This window comes from Molothrus ater, chromosome 4 (assembly GCF_012460135.2).
Source record: "Molothrus ater isolate BHLD 08-10-18 breed brown headed cowbird chromosome 4, BPBGC_Mater_1.1, whole genome shotgun sequence".
In the NCBI taxonomy this organism is placed as follows: Eukaryota; Metazoa; Chordata; class Aves; order Passeriformes; family Icteridae; genus Molothrus; species Molothrus ater.
The window spans coordinates 25,947,128-25,962,941 of NC_050481.2; the positions used below are offsets into that span (position 1 = coordinate 25,947,128).

Below are 15,814 nucleotides of genomic sequence, written 5' to 3' on the forward strand. Positions count from 1 at the left end.
TGCAACCCTTTTTGGGAAAATCATCAAGATGTAGGAAAAATATAATAATCACATTCACAAACGTGCCATACCAGGTACACTATCACAGACGTTGCTAAGCTGTAGAAAAACAGTTTCCATTGCATGCAGGATTTCCACATGTGTCAGGGGGAAAAAAAAGAGAATTGCTGTCTTTCCCATAGGCACATTGGCTCCCTGTACTGAAGGCAGCAGAAGAGATTTAGGGTTGTCTCAGGTTATAAGACTGTATCTCTTAAGAAGTCAAACACATAGTGCTTTCTAATTAATATACTAAGAACGTATATTTAGTCACATTTCTTCAAAATGGTTGAATCATCCTCATTCTTCCACAAATTGTTTCAGTAACACAAATCTTCCAAATATGTATCAGTTCTTGGAGAAGTAAGGAGTGGGGTCCGTGGGACTGCTGCACTGGACTCCCAGAGGGCAGACTTTGGCCTGCTTATGGCCCAGACTGGCAGAGTCTGCTGGGTCACTGAGGAGTCCAGGAAGGCCTGGCATTCCTCAAGAAGGAAATTGTAAAGATGCAGAAGCAGGCTTTCCTGATACGCCTAAAGACAAGACAAGCAGGAAGCAGACTGAACAGAGAGCTTTGGCTGAAAATCACAACAAAAAGGAGAGTTTATGACCTTTGCAAGAAGCAGTGGCAACTCAGGAGTACAAAAATGTCAAGAGGACATGCAGGGAGAAAATTAGAAGGGTCCAAGTCCACTTAGACCTTAAGCTGGCTACTGTTATAAAAGACAACTGAAAATTACAACTAAACATACATTAGCAACAAGACTCTAAGGAGAATCTCCATCCTTTACTGAATCTGGAGTGAAACATAGTGACCAAGGATGAGGAGAAGACTGAGGTGCTTCACAGCTTCTTCACCTTGGTCTCTAATAACAAGTCATTCTGTGGGTAGCCAGCCCTCTGAGCTGGAAGACAGGGATGGGGGGCAGAACGAAGCCCCCATAATCCAAGGGAAAATGGTCAGTGACCTGCTATAGCACTTGGGCACACACAGATCTACAGGCCTGGGTGGGATCCATCCAAGGATCCTCAGCAGAGGCAACTGGTAGAATTGCTCACTGAGCCACTTACCAGCACCTCTGTATCTAGAGGCACTTAATTTAAAAGACATGGAGATGTGGCACTCAGGGACATGGTTTGGTGGTGGGCTTCACAATGCTGGGTTGATAGTTGGATTTCATAATCTCATAGATCTTTTCCAACCTAAATGATTCTATGATTCTGTTACAGTCCCACAACATGCAGGAGTCTGGAAAATGCATTGAGGGGAAAAGAAAAAAAAAGAAGTCAGAATGTCTGTTCTTTTTCATCTAGATGTATTTTTCAACTTAACTCGATTAAGTATAAAATCATTTAAGGGTTTATATATGTATATACTAACTTTCAAAAGCTACATAAGTTATATATGTCTTCCTGACTATACTGACTAGGCATCATCTCTCAGAGATTATACTGAAGCCATGCATTCAGTATTTTCTCCATCAAGACAGCCAGAAAATCAAGACCTCTACACTTCAGCCTGACTCTCTGTTGCACTTGGAAGTAGGCCAAATTTCTGGTTTTAATCAGCAAAGATGTGTTCCTGCAAGCTCTGCTTTACCTTTACCTTGTTTTTAACCTCTCACCCACGATCCAGTTCAGTTGAACCTTGAAGATATGAACATGAAACACAGATGGATATTGTCACCAGTTACAGAGTTTTCCTTCAGTCACTGAAACATTGTTATTACTATTTCAAGCCTCTACCTTAGAGGCCACCTGCTGTTACCTATAAAGAACAGCAGCCAATTACAGAAAATACCAGCCTTTCTTTCCTGCAAAGGGGATTCATCTAACACACTGCAATACTACTTCTTTGCAGTTTATTTGACTCAGTAGAAATTTTACCTTGGGTGACAAGCCTCCAAACCACTTTCAAAATTAACCAATCTCCAGTAGTCCATTCTGCCATCAACCAACCTACCATGTGCCTCATTTCTGGGTAGTCCGTCTTCTGTTCTGCATTTGTTGTCCTGGTTCTCTGTGTGCCAAACTTGGGCAGATGATCACGCCAGACCTAGCTGGGAGTCTGTGACCAAAAAACTGCGATGTTCCTTCAGCCTTATTTTTTGCAGAGGGAATCACTTAGTTTTACTCTCCCAAAATGATACTCTACCTTGCAATTACGTCTACTTCAATTGTTGCTTCAAGTTACAATTAAAATTTGCAATTACAGTGAATGGCACTTCACAGAGCAAGGCACTGAACTGTGCCTTTGAAATCATGTTCAAGAGCCTGCTCATTTAGAACCACCTGCAAACTCAGGACACTGAAGCTCGACTGCACTACAACAAGCACCGAGCCAGAAGAGTCTTGATTTTAGTCAGTGAACTTTCTGGTTTGACTTACCTCTCAAAGTATTTAAAAACATGACTTAAGATGCAGTTATTTACTTACATAATATCAATACTCCCCGCTGAAGGTAAGCATATGTCTCACCAAAACCAGAGTGACCAAAAAATAACTGTGTCAAACAGACTGGAAATTTTGCAGTTATGAGCCTCATAAAACAGCTCAAACTACCTTAGACCTTAATGACAAACATGTAAGGTGAACAGATGCAAAAGTGTCACATCGTACGTAAGGATGTAGCAGTGGAAGTGACATATCCTGAGGGCAGATGATTAACAACTAGCTCAGATATTTGATTAGTATGTGAACAGTAGTGCTTACTTCACAATTACAGGAATAAATAACTTTTCTACTTTATATTATTATACTGATTAAAATAGTGCTTCAAACACATATGGATTGCAAAAAAAGACATTTATGGTGACGCAGACGGGTCTTTCCTTCCCCCAAAATGCAATACATTACTTGAATTAAACATTTCAGCAACACTCAATCTTTTAAAATTAAGACATATTGAACTAAAACTTTGCCTCACACAAAAAAGCAGCAGCTTCAGAAGTAAGTGTTCTTGGCTACTGATAACAGCATGTTGTTTGCATACAGTACAATTTCATGGAAAATGAGGTTTCTTGTCCCTGATACTAAAAAAAAAAAAAAATCATTATCCAACAATGAAAAACAAAGCTGAAATTACATGGTCATGGTATGGCACCTCATGTCTGAATGCAGAACAGTCCATACAAACAAGAAAAAGCTTTACAAGTTGCACAAATTTAAAATAATTTTTTAGAAAATAAGTTTTATTTGGCTCCTTTTGTACACTTTTTCTTAAAAAAAATGCACATTCATACAGTTTGCCCTTCCCAGTGCATGTCTGGATTTGCTCACATAGAGCATTAATATCATTAATATCAAGGCCAAAGATGCCTTCACAATAATTTCAGACACATTGTATTCTGGCTGTAAAGCATCCAAAGTTACTAATTTTCTGATTACAACTTGGAAATCAATGTTTTGAGTGTTTCTTCTCTGATTCACATACATAATTGTCCCAAACAGGGAAGAGGAGACAGACCTGCAACAAAGAACCGTCAATGGCGAGTACTCATTTCAGGTAGAGCTAAAGGTAGGTTCTCTACTTCACACTGAGATGGAATATAAAAGAAATACTCAACTATATAACTTTCTCTTTTTCAAAAGCTCTACATCAGAAATGATAAAACATTGCTTGAAAAGTACAGATCAGCCACTGGTAGTGCCAGTTTGTTTGCAGAGAAAGCACTCTTTCCCTAGTTGTTTCTCATGGCCAGGTCTCCCTGCTGTTGATAGTGACTATGGAACTCGTTTCTTGCTGTTTCTTCTTAGAACACTTCGTGGAGAGGAGGAAATTCAGCTTGAACTTTCACACAGCACAAGAGGTACTAACCCATCAAGTAGCCCCTACAGAAAGAAAATTTATTTAGACAAAAAGTTAGCAAACATAGGCAGCACTCCTCAAAAATCAAGAGACATACAATCTTAAACCAAAATTTAAGACTGCAAAAGCCTCTGCTGATCAAGGCTCTTTGGTCATCTTAACTATAGACTCCTTCCTCAGCTGGTTTTCTTCAATGAACTCTGAAAATGCATTAGCAATGTTCTTGATCCAACTTTGGTAATTGTTTGGAATTTTTGAAGCCCACATTATAACCTAAGAAACGTTCTTTATGTGTCCCCTTTACGCAAACTACAAGTGGTAAGATATTCAATACAACCTGATCTTTTCTGACACTTCACACAAATCTGTTGTCTCTTCCACTTCTCTGAAGCCCTGTTCTTTTCATGAATTTCAGAATGAGAACTGTTATACAGACACACATGTACTCAGTGAAGCAAAAAATCCCATACAGCCTCAATGAAGCAAGAAAATATAGGGTAGGTCCCTATCCAGATACCTGCTGCCAGGGAAACCATCACTTGTGTGTTATGAAACAATTTTTTTTGAAGTACTCTGCAGAAGCCAAAAAAAGTATTCAAGAATAGAAGAATGACTGTCACTATTAATTCAACACTTCATGGAGCTACTCCAAAAATTACCTACCAGTAACTCTAAACATCAGTTTTCAGCTATTCTAAATTAAATAGACCGAAAAATACAGAGCGGGGGGAAACTGGAAAACCTGCATTTGGATTTTGCACAGCCTGAAAGCTACAGTACTTTGACAGCTCCATATTCCTCAAAGCCCTACTTTGTAGCTACTTACCTGACCAGCACATACAATGAATTTTAAGGTACACTGAGCAAGTCAGACTCACTAATCATATTTTCTAACTGTCACCCTTTTTTAACTACAGCATGATCTCAGAGAAGCTGGCTCCCAAAGCATCCCACCTCACTCAAGGTAGCTTGTTCAAAAAAAAGCAGTGAAAAAGGCAACTTATATTCAAGCTAAATACTTTCTGTTATTCTTAAATTTAACACAGCACACATGAGCCACAAAAGAGAATAAAGACTGAAAGATAGTTAAATCACTTACGGTAATTTCATCCTCATGAAAACTCTGGCCATGAAGAAGCTCAAAAGCACACTAACAAATCCAATAAAGAGCAAAAGAAACCTATTCAACTTGGGGATGTTTGGTGCATTGGATCGATCCAGAATTATGAATCCTAGGCCACCCATTGTGAAGAGGAAACTGGATGCAAGGCCTTCCATAATGTACTGCCCATTTACTCTAAAGAGGAAAAAAAAAAGTGAAAAGAGTCAGAAAATATTAAAATTATTTACATTTCAAACCCTATCCACTCAACATGTTATAGCTGTACAAACACACAGGATGATTAACTTTGATGGCTGACTTTCTAACTAAAGTAAGTAGGAAAATGTAATAGATGTTATACAATTACATCAATACATTAATACACAATTTATGTCCAGAACTGAGAGTCTACAAGGTGCCCAGTGCAGCACTCAGGAGGATTTATACATACTTGTGCATACCAACAGCTACCACCCAGCTCACTGGACTGCAAAACCACCCAGTCCAAGGAGGTCCCTGGTTATACAGATGATCCCAAGGCACAGCACCACCACCTTCTTATTTCCATCCCCATGTTTAGGCAGGACTGCCTCAATCCTCCTCTCAGCACAAATTCCACCCAAAGCACTACAGCAGCACAGGAAGCACATCTGCTGGTTCCAGCACACATCCTGCAGGATGTTCTGCTGCCTGCTTGCTGAGCCTGCACGGATCCATTGCAGGACCAGCCTGGGCGTGCCCCTTGGGGCTCTCTGTCACACAGCTGGACTTTCTTCTTTCAAGTGGAAAGAGATGGAGAGTGAGGAAGCTGAGATGCAGAAAGAATATTGCACCTGGATCACAAGTCTCCTGCTTCCCACAGTCACTGAGCCATTTTCCCACCCTCCTAAATAGCAACCTCATAAAATTGGCATTGATGAAACTACAGTGGATGGCCATACAGAAATGAAGATTATCATTACTGCTTCATACCCTGGAAACAAACAAGTTTATCTTCTCTTGTCTTGTTTACACTGACAAATGACAGTGCTAACAACTCCCTGCAGCAACTTGATTCATCAACATTGCAACAATCCAACCCGGTCTGAAGCACACATCTAGTCCAAGCCAAAATCTGTCACATCAACCATGTCACAGACCTCACTGATTCAATCAACTTTTTGGTATTTAATAAAAATCATTATTTGTTTCCACATACATAGATCCCCCCCAGTTACAAAAGTAGACTTAACTCTCTTCAGATCAGTTTAGTACTAGGAGTCTCTAGTTCATTTTCAGTAATAGAAGCCAAGGGCACTAGGAAGACCCAGTTGATACACATTTGTAACAATGTTCCCCACCAGAGTCCCAAGTACACTAGAGTTTAAAACGTAGGAAACGAAAGCTTCCCAAACATTACATATTCGGCAACAAAAATTGATCAAATGCATCCAGTATAAAGCTCAACCTGACTAGCAAAAAAAAAAATAAGTACCTCCAGCCCAAAACAGTTTATTTTTACCAGACCTTTCATTTTTAAAAGTTTTAGTACTAAGTTGCTTGATTTCCACTGGTTTCAATGCTGGTTGGGTGGGGTTTTCGTGAAAAACAAAAAATAGTTCTTGGCAAACCAAGAACTGATATAAAACAACTCCTGCCTTGCAGAGAAAGAAGGGAAGGGAAGGGAAGGGAAGGAAGGGAAGGAGGGAAGGGAAGGGAAGGGAAGGAAGGGAAGGGAAGGGAAGGGAAGGGAAGGGAAGGGAAAGGAGCACAGGTCGGCAAGAGGGGTTTATTCCCTTGAGCTTCGGCATTTGCAGCACGCCGCTGGTGGGAACAGGGCCCAGCTCTTACCTGTATGCCAAGAAAGCCACCGGCCTCTGATGCCCGTGTTCGTCTGTCATGGACCCCACGCTCGGAGGTTCCACGATCACGTCATAGATGATTCCTGCGGGGAGAAAAGCAAGCACCGACTTTGACTCGCAGCAGCGAGAGCCGCCCCGACCCCGCGGGCACGCCTGGGGGATGCCCGAGGCTCGTGTTTTACGGGCGGTTCGGGCCCGGACACGGGCTCAGCCGCGGCTCTGCCACCGGGGCAGGACCGAGGGAGAGCCGCTCCGTGAGCGGGGCCTCCCTTTCACTCCGCCCGGCCCGGCCTCACCTCCGGTGATGAGGAAGTAGGACACGACCACCAGCGCGTACACGGTCATGGCCGAGGGCATGTGCACCCAGCTCGGCCGCTTCAGCTTGATGTTGGGGCACTCGAGCACAGCGAAGGGCAGGCGGTACAGCGTCTCCATGGCCGCCGTGCGGTCCCGGGGCGGCCGCGGCCCCGCTGCTCGCTGCCGGCGCTGTCGGCTCCCTCCGCCGCGGCCGCGCTCCGACACCGACACGAAGGCGGAAACGGAAATGGGCTGCCGTGTCCTGACAGGGGGAAACGGATCCCTCTCTAAAGAGACAAACTAAACAAAGCAGTAGAAACTTGCGACCAGGCTTAAGTGACAGATTCTGACTTTTTTTTTTCTACATAAAGACAGTGGAAACGCCGCCAGTCGGCCGGCGAAGGGTCTAATCCGTTTTACTTACCTGCCAGGACCCGGCAGCCCTGACGTGTCGGCGCTGGGTACTGGCTCCGGACCGGGGGCGTGGCCCGGGGCGCGGCCGAGTGCAGGCCCCGCCCCCGGGCTGGGCAGCCACGTGGCCTGCCCCAGGCCCCGCGTGTGCCCCGGGTGCCACCGGCCCTGCCCGCCGGTCACTCACGACACTGCCCGCCGGCCACTCGCTGGGACACCACTGCCCGCCGGCCACTCGCGGGACGCTCCCGCCGCCCCTGCCATGGGGTCGAGCACCGTTTGGACACTCCTGTGCTGATGCAGTTTTCCGGCGGGGGGAAGGAAAAGCCACGTCCCGCGTGTGAGTTTGCACAGTCGGGCTGGGGAGATGCAGACCCGGCGAGCAGACCAAGTTCCGTAGTAGGCCTTACCCCAGCCCCTGTGTTTGCAGGGGAGCGTGGGGCTGGGGTGGCCCTTGGGTGCACCATGGGATATGGTGCCCATGCTGACCCACAGCCAGAGGTCACCCCGGCAGCTGCACACAGGAAGGAAAAGGCACATCACAGCAGTCGCTGCTGAGAGCAGCAGGGTACTACCGTGTGTTACAGCCCATCTCACACGCCCCTGTAAGGGTGCACACACCTCATCAGCCCGGCCCAGCCCAGCCAGGCCCCTGCTGTCTCTGTCCTCAGCTCGCTTCGGAGAGCAGCACGTCAGAAAAACTCCCCCTTTTGAGTGGAAGCCTCTCTAAGGAAAGGGGCAGGGAAGAACTCTTCAGGGTACAGGAGCACGTCCCAAAGCACACACACCAGCTGAACTCGTCCACCTCACCATGCTACCCAGCCCACTTCCCACTGCACTGCCCTTCCCCAAATGTCTGCCCCACTCCTACACAGCAGCCAACTGCTCAGTTTTAAAATAATTACGGGCCTTATTACCATTTCACTGGAACACTGCCTAAGGACTGCTTTGATTTCTACCTGTAGTGGCAATACCAGTTCTCTTAACTGCTGCCTCCTGGTGCAATCATATCATTTACAGCTAGCTGTTTTCAGTCTTACCTTTCCTGCTTGGAAGAATCTCCCTTGCAGTGCCTGTCAACAGATGTTTATTACGTTTATCCTCATTATTCCAAAATTATTCTCCCTCCATTTCTACTTCTTTCCAAAAGCCTGAAGGAAAACTCTCACAGTCTTTAATGCAAAACAAAGGTAGGTTGCACACAACTGCCCTAGTGGCTTTTTTTTTTTTTTTTTTTCCCAGCATGCTAAAGTAGTAAAATTTGCACTGGAAAAGTAAGACAACTAAGGAAATGTTAACCTTAAAGTAACTATAGTAACAGCACTCAAAAATGTTAAGAGTAGTAATGTTAGGCTCAAAACCTCCTTTAATGAGCTACAGCCTTTGCACCTGAGCTGAGGAGAAATGGTTCACATACTTCAAGCTACATTTATCCATTTTGAGAATATTGACTATTTTTTAACTCCTTGGGACACTGTGAAGAAATCCTTGGGGAGGTACAACTCCTTTCATCATGCACAGTATTAAATCACTGATCCTGGACCAGAGCCACCGCCTGCTGTCCCACTCAGGAGGCAGCTGAGAGCAGCCAGGCTCCTCACCCAAAGCACCAGCTCACTGCCACCAGAAGAGCTTTTCAACTCAGCCTTCTGTCCTCTGTCCCTTGGCTGCCTGTGCAGCTGACAGCTAGGCAGGGTTAAAAGGCAGCATGTACTCAGGAGCAACCTGCACACATCTGAGCCATAGCCTGAACAGACTCCACAGCAACCCTAGAAACCCCTTTAAGTGGCTCCCAGTAAGCCTGTGTGCTCAGTTGTTTCCCCTCCTTCCTCATTCTCATGGTAGAACTTACTACTTTGTGAAAAAATAGTTATTGTTTAAAAACGGGTAGAAATAGATGCCTGTCAGATACTAAAAGCAGTTCAAAATTCAGAGTTGGGGCTGAGGAATACCACTCCACAGGCAAAGCAAGAATTATCCTGATTGCATTATAACACTCCTGGACAGCATTAAGAGACACATTTAGAGTTCTCTACAGAACAGAATGAAGCAAAGCCATTTTCACTTTTTACATTACAATTACATCCCTGATGATAAACCAACAAACTTTGGTTCAATTTTCAATACCAGAGGCCCAAATTGCTACTCTAAATCAGGAAGCCTTTACAGGTGTGTCCTAGCTGCACCCTGAGAGCTCTCTTGGTATCGTACCTGTAACTGCTGAGCCAGTAAGACCTAGCAGGATACAGCAGCTGCAGCTTTCTTCCAGAGATTCAGATGTAGCAGTAGGCAACTGTCTGGTGGATACAGCACTGCAGCACTGGCTTTGACTATTCTCTCCACCCTCACTTGAGTAATACCACATACAATTAAAAAAAAAATCTACCTTAAGCTTATACTACCCGTCCTCTTCTGTTTGCAAGTGTTTTTCAAAGTCTTAACTTTCTTCTGAGCCAGGTCCTCCAATGACTTCATAAACAGCTGCTGAAAGAAAACCTGCACTGCTGAAAATTATTCCAATCCCTCTACACGACTGAGCCTGAGCTGAGAGTCCTGTTGAACCAGACTTCCTTCCAGCAGCCAGCACTGAACAGAGCATCCTGACCTACAGGTTCTGTTGCAGCAAAACCCAGCTCTGCACTGTACAACCTAGGAGAAGCAGCAGGTCCTACCAGCCTTGAGTCACACATGGAATGACAGGACACAAGAGAAGTGGAGATCTCATTTATTGGGCTGAAACTACAGATAGATTCACTTTGACTTCTGGCTCTGTGCTTGTGCCTTTAATACTTTCACAACGATCTTCTGCTCCTCGATAAGAAACGCTCGTTTGATCCTGGAAAAGAAAAACTACTTTAGGATATGCATCTATTTACTATATAAACACAAAAATAAGACAAATTACAATTAGTTTTGCCATCTCCCACATTCATTGCACATGTGGTGTTAGCTCCACAGTTACATAAAAAGGGAAGCCACTGCTGTTCTTGCCAGCAGCAAAAGAGGGACGGTAGCACTGCATGAATGCAGCAGTTTGGGGATGGCAGCCTACGGTGCCTGCAAATTTATGGTAAGTGGCTTGGAGGCAAGCAAGGGAATACTTGATGGCTGATCATGGGAAAATTTACCATCCTCACGAACTTCAAAGGCAAAAAGCAGAACTCCTAACTGGAGAATTAATTTAATTCTGTTGAAGTCAGAATTGGTGTGACGAGTCGTGGTCAGCTCTCCTCCTCAGAACTACAGGAAACTACGTGCATTCAGTTATCAAAACCAGGAATACTTTCCCTGTCAGGATTAATGCTCCTTGCACATCAACAAGGAAAAGCCTAGCAGGTCAAGTCATGCCCAAATATGACTATTTCTGGAAGACATGCAGGGCCACCAGGTAGCTGTGACAGATCTGTGCACCAGCACTCACATTCCAACAGACTATTTGATGGTTCTGAGCTAACAGCACAGAACCATCTTCTACACACTCTTCTACCCTTAAACATTAAAATGCCTTCTGTCAGTATCTGGTACACATGGCTACTTCTGCAGTACAAACCTGTCAAAGATGCCTAAGCAGGTGCAAGAGAAAATGTGACCATTACAGGAAAGGAGGGGGCTGTAATTTCTGGTTTAGGCACAGTAGGAATAAAACATACTCATGCACTAAGAACTACCCACCAAGCTCATCAAGGGTTTGGGAAAACACTCAGAAAAAAATGTGGCTTTCAACACAGAAAAGTTATGCTATGGCTCTGCAGCTGTAACAGCTCATCTTTAGTGGTGCCTAATGTAATTAATCTTCAAACTTACACATGCCAAAATAAACAAAAATGCTGGCACTACAGATGAAAAAAACCCTGGCATTAGACTGCTGACCCCAGAGATCTGCTTTGTTTACAATTCACAGAGATGACACACTCATTGTCATGTTTTTCCTCAAACTTGCCAAAGAAGCATAGGATATGCAATTGCTATACAATAAAACCGAGTTCAGTGAGGCCTAAAGGACATTTTAAAGCTTAACCACATAAAGCTGCTAAACACACAACCAAGTAATACCTGTGAATCCCAAAACACTACAAAGAAGTGAAAAATTCAATTAGATCTGTATAAGGCAAAACAGGATAGCAGAACAGAATAATCTTTCATGGGCAGTCAATACAAAAGATAAAAATCCAGCATGAGCAGACTGTTTAGTATCAATGCAACAGTGCACTAAGAAATCCTGAATAACACAAAGTCCCCACAAAGGAGGTCCACACACAGGAACTCCCTCAAATCCAAGGGACAAAAATCAGACACATTATTGCTTGACATGCCCCACACTCACGCTCTCCATCTCCCATCACCAGTGTCAGACAAGAGCCTTCAAAGTTTGGGAGAGATGTAAAAATCTGTAAGAAGCAACCTGAGGAATAAAGCTGGCTTTGCGTGAATTACCTGTCACGGACACACTTGGCACACATGGAGCCACCGTAGGCTCTGCTAACGTGCTTCTTTGTTTTTGACAGCCTCATCAGAACTTTGGGGCGCACAGCACGGACCTACAGACAGCAAAAAGTAAACAAGGGTGTCATGGCACAGCAAATTTTTTTTCTCTGCCACGTAAAAACCAACATCACTTTCATAGTTAAAAAAAAAAAAACACAAAACACAAAAAAAACAGCAACACTTGAGGTTTACTATTGAAGATGCTAAAAAGTGACCAAGGTCACAGCTCATTGCATGGGCCATCCTCAACATTCCTAAGCTGATCTTTTCATTCCACCACAGGGGTTCAACAAGAGGTTCATTAAAAAAATAAAAAAATTGGTTATAAAGAAGACCTTTTTTTAAAGACAGGAACTGATCAAAGATCAACATTACTCAAGCATTCCTGTAACTGTTAAAAGCAATGGTGTTACTTCAAGAAAACCTTCTGAAGAAAAATACATTAATTCCTTTTTTCTAAATACTTTATAAACTTGGCTTACCCTTTTTTTCTGCAAGTCTTATAGGTCTAATTTACATTTTTAAATCTGCTATAGAGTTGCCCTGTCTAGTTTTAAAAATTTCAGACTTTCTAAAACGAGAGATTATATTTAATAATAATGCAAACCAAGAGCATTAAAAAAGTTTGAGCTTCCAGGGCTTATTTTGCCAGTAAACTTTACAACATTTGATTTGCACATTTTAAAGAAAAAGGCTATTTCAACAAGAACTGGTCAATTAACAGGCCCATTGTATACTTGGAAAGGCTCTTTTTTCTGAAGAAACGCTGCAGCACAGCAACACCCTTTGGTGTTTATAATCATACTCACACCACGAAGTCGTCCTGGGCAAATCCCACATGCTGACTTGGGGGCCTTTCCCACTTTCTTGGTGTAAAGGTAAACAATCCTGTTCCCGGGTGTTCGGGATCTAAGCACAGCAGAGAAATACTCAGTTAAAGTAACAATCGGAAGTGAAGCATCACCTGTTTACAACAGAAGTTTTCTTACACACGGTCTTACTTACAGTCTGGTCTTGTTGGAAGCTGTGTTGTAGGACAACCTACGGCGGTATGTCAGGCGCTGCACCATTTTTCACACCTAAAAAAACCAAAACCAAAGGGACACTAGTTAAGAGCTGGATGTCCACACAGGAATTCACATCTCACAGGATCACCCGTACAGAGCCAGATGTGAATCAGCAGCTGCCGATCCGATATTAATAAAACTAAAGCCCTTCCTGATCAGCGACACCAGCAGAACTGTACTAGAGAACAACAAAACGCCTGACAGCGGGCACGATGCGATCCGCCATGAAAATTCACCCGAACTAACTCGAACACTGTTCAAACATCCCAGTCTTGCCTGGATCATGTCACGTTCTCCTAAGAGACTGCTTAAAGCTTTAGCAGCTCCGTATTTTATAGTCAACAAAGCTCCACTCGCAGCCCCGGGAGACGCGGGCCCTGCTCGGGAGCCCCACCCGCGGAGGCCTCGGCCTCTCTGCCGGGCGGCTCTGCCCCGGCTCCAGCCCACGCGCGGGCAGCAGCAGCGCCGCCGGCCCATCCCCGCTGCCCCTCGGGGCCTCGGATCGCTCTTGCCGCCCGCCGGGCCGCGGATGGAGGCGGATGGGCACCCACAGGCCTCGCTCGCCCACCGCCATACCTGGCGCAGCCGGACCCGGAAGAGGAAGCGGAAATGCGCGGGCAACATTGAAATAGCGGCGCGCTGGAGGCCGGAAGAAATAGCAGCGCCTGCGCACTGGGTCCGTCTACCAGGCAGGGCGGCGAGTGGGCAGCGCCATGTTGTACGGCACGGAGGTGCCGGGTGGCGCCATGTTGTACGGCTGAAGCGGGGCGGGGCGCCGCTCGGCGGCGGCATCGGGAGCCGGAGCAATGGGCGCCGCGGGGACTCCGTTTTATTTATTGTATGTTTTACTGAAAAACTCTTTGACTAAAATATCGGCTTCTGTCCTGGGAAAGAAAGGTTTGTGCTTCATTATGGTAATTATGTAGCTGTGGGTCCAGAAGCCATTCCCATCCTGCTGTTTAAGCTCTCAATTACAAGTCACTCCTACAGGCTTTTCCACGGCACACTGGCTCGTGACACACCTGGGAACCGTGTGTCTTATACAATACTTGCACAAGGAAAGGCTGGTCCCACAGAATCCCTCGAAAGCCTTGCCTGGAGCGTTGCAGGGCTGCCCTTGCCAGGCTCAGTTACCCTCGAGATGCCCTCACTCCTGACCAGCACTGGCCTTCCTGGGCACAGGACCAGGCAGACAGGCTGATCCCAAAACTGCCCCTCTGCCCCATATTTGCCTGATACCTCCTTGTTGTACTCACTGTGTCATGTGCTCACACAGGAGCATGAAGTTATAAACCTTTCTCTGCCGGTCAGATCAAAGGTCCATTAACTCAACTTCCCATTTCCAGGCCACAGATACCTAGGAAAAACATAGGGGAAAAAAAAGACACAGCTAGTGGAACTGTCCCTTAATACATCCTCCCCATGTTCATCCATCAGCATCGCCCAAGTGTCCTGAGCTGGGTCACATTTCCTGACCTTAGTTTATCTCAGTTGGTGTGAGCATGGTGCTAACAACACCAAGGTTGTGGGTTCAATCTCTGTATGGGCCTATATTGTCTTAAGAGCTGGACTCAATGATCCTTGTGGGTCCCTTTGAACTCAGAATGTTCTATGAAATGCATTTAATAGCCTCTGGTAGACCCTTGACAAAAGAAGAGAAAGGAAATAGCCAGAGCTAAGGATGGCTTGTCAGTAGCCAGAAACAGCATTCCAGTGGTGCCAGATCTGCCATATTAAAATCTAAATACACAGAAGGTGCCTCTGGCAACCCCTTACCTTTTCATTAATAGGAAGGAAAGGAGAAACACTCCCTGAACTACACTTCTTCCAGATGTTTGTTTCAGCTCCCATCCCACACCCCGGTCCCTGCCAAGCTGAGGAGCATGTCGACGAGCAGAGCTCCCTCTGTGTTGTGAAACCAGCATCTGGCCTCTGCTATCTATATGTGACCTTACTAATGGATCTGGATCCCATCCCACCACCTGGCTCTGACACATGAAAGACCAAGAGGTTTTAAAGCACACTTTTCCATCACTTCTGCTCCCCAGCCTCTGCTGGCAGTGGTGGTGTTCCCACTGCCACACCAAGTCCTCCTTCTCACGGTGTGTGTGAATGCCTTGTGGCTGCTGCCACAATTGATACTGACTCGCACAGTCAAAATCTTCGTGCAGCATCAATGGGAAATCACCATCTGCAAGGAGGATGGGGTTGGGCCTTCTGTCTGTGAGCCCTCAAATGCTCTTTTGCTCCACTGACCTGAGCACTGTTCCACAGTGACACTCAAGGACCCACACGTTAAGCATGTAGGGTGCTGCTGCTGCCATCGTTAGCAGCTTCAGCTCTGCTTTTGGAGATTAGCAGGTGCTCAGAAAGCTTTGATGTGTGCTCCTGGCCTTATTTATGTAACTCACAGTTTGTTGTACTGCATCCTCCCTGTTTTCAATCTATAATTATTATTTTGGTTAATTATTGGCTCTTTTTAAGTGCAAATCATGGACACCAGAATTATTTTTTAATTCATGAAAGGAGAGAAAATATGTATGAACTAGATTTTAGGGTATATTTAAAATAGGAGCATATTTTAGAAGACAAGAAAATTTCAGAGCAATTAGAGTATTTAACATGAACTTTCTAGGCCCAGAACCCTGAGGGGAATAAGAAAGCCAATTAAATTAGATTAAATAATCATGCCTAAATATAAAAGGGTAACAGAATCCAATTGTTAAAGAACAACACTATTAAATTATGATAGAATAGTTTAGAT

At 44.8% G+C, this 15,814-nt stretch overlaps 2 protein-coding genes across 3 annotated transcripts; both read right to left on the minus strand.

Moving 5' to 3' along the window:
- Window positions 1-2,825: 2,825 nt before the first annotated feature.
- OSTC (oligosaccharyltransferase complex non-catalytic subunit) lies at window positions 2,826-7,332 on the minus strand. Its single transcript, XM_036382901.2, has 4 exons — window positions 7,087-7,332; window positions 6,780-6,873; window positions 4,947-5,144; window positions 2,826-3,870 (listed from the first exon to the last, which is right to left on the minus strand). Exons 1-4 carry the CDS (start codon window positions 7,223-7,225, stop codon window positions 3,852-3,854), a joined length of 450 nt encoding a protein of 149 aa, XP_036238794.1. The 5' UTR covers window positions 7,226-7,332; the 3' UTR covers window positions 2,826-3,851.
- Window positions 7,333-10,207: 2,875 nt separating this feature from the next.
- Window positions 10,208-13,672, minus strand: RPL34 (ribosomal protein L34). 2 transcript variants are annotated; one of them, XM_036382096.2, is made up of 5 exons: window positions 13,627-13,672; window positions 12,989-13,062; window positions 12,793-12,892; window positions 11,933-12,036; window positions 10,208-10,334 (listed from the first exon to the last, which is right to left on the minus strand). In XM_036382096.2, exons 2-5 carry the CDS (start codon window positions 13,051-13,053, stop codon window positions 10,250-10,252), a joined length of 354 nt encoding a protein of 117 aa, XP_036237989.1. In that variant the 5' UTR covers window positions 13,054-13,062; window positions 13,627-13,672; the 3' UTR covers window positions 10,208-10,249. The 2 variants fall into 2 exon arrangements, with proteins under 2 accessions (XP_036237989.1, XP_036237991.1); XM_036382098.1 differs by lacking the exon at window positions 13,627-13,672 and adding an exon at window positions 13,602-13,621.
- Between the last annotated feature and the right edge of the window lie 2,142 nt (window positions 13,673-15,814).

Coding starts and splice junctions, on each gene's coding strand:
- OSTC (XM_036382901.2), bottom strand. CDS start 7,225: ATGGAGACGCTGTACCGCCTGCCCTTCGCTGTGCTCGAGTGCCCCAAC. Junction 6,874..7,086: donor CTACTTCCTCATCACCGGAG/GTGAGGCCGGGC, acceptor TTCTCCCCGCAG/GAATCATCTATGACGTGATC. Junction 5,145..6,779: donor GTGGCTTTCTTGGCATACAG/GTAAGAGCTGGG, acceptor TTTCCTCTTTAG/AGTAAATGGGCAGTACATTA.
- RPL34 (XM_036382096.2), bottom strand. CDS start 13,053: ATGGTGCAGCGCCTGACATACCGCCGTAGGTTGTCCTACAACACAGCT. Junction 12,037..12,792: donor GCCCAGGACGACTTCGTGGT/GTGAGTATGATT, acceptor TGCTGTCTGTAG/GTCCGTGCTGTGCGCCCCAA. Junction 10,335..11,932: donor GCCAAGTGTGTCCGTGACAG/GTAATTCACGCA, acceptor TTTCTTTTCCAG/GATCAAACGAGCGTTTCTTA.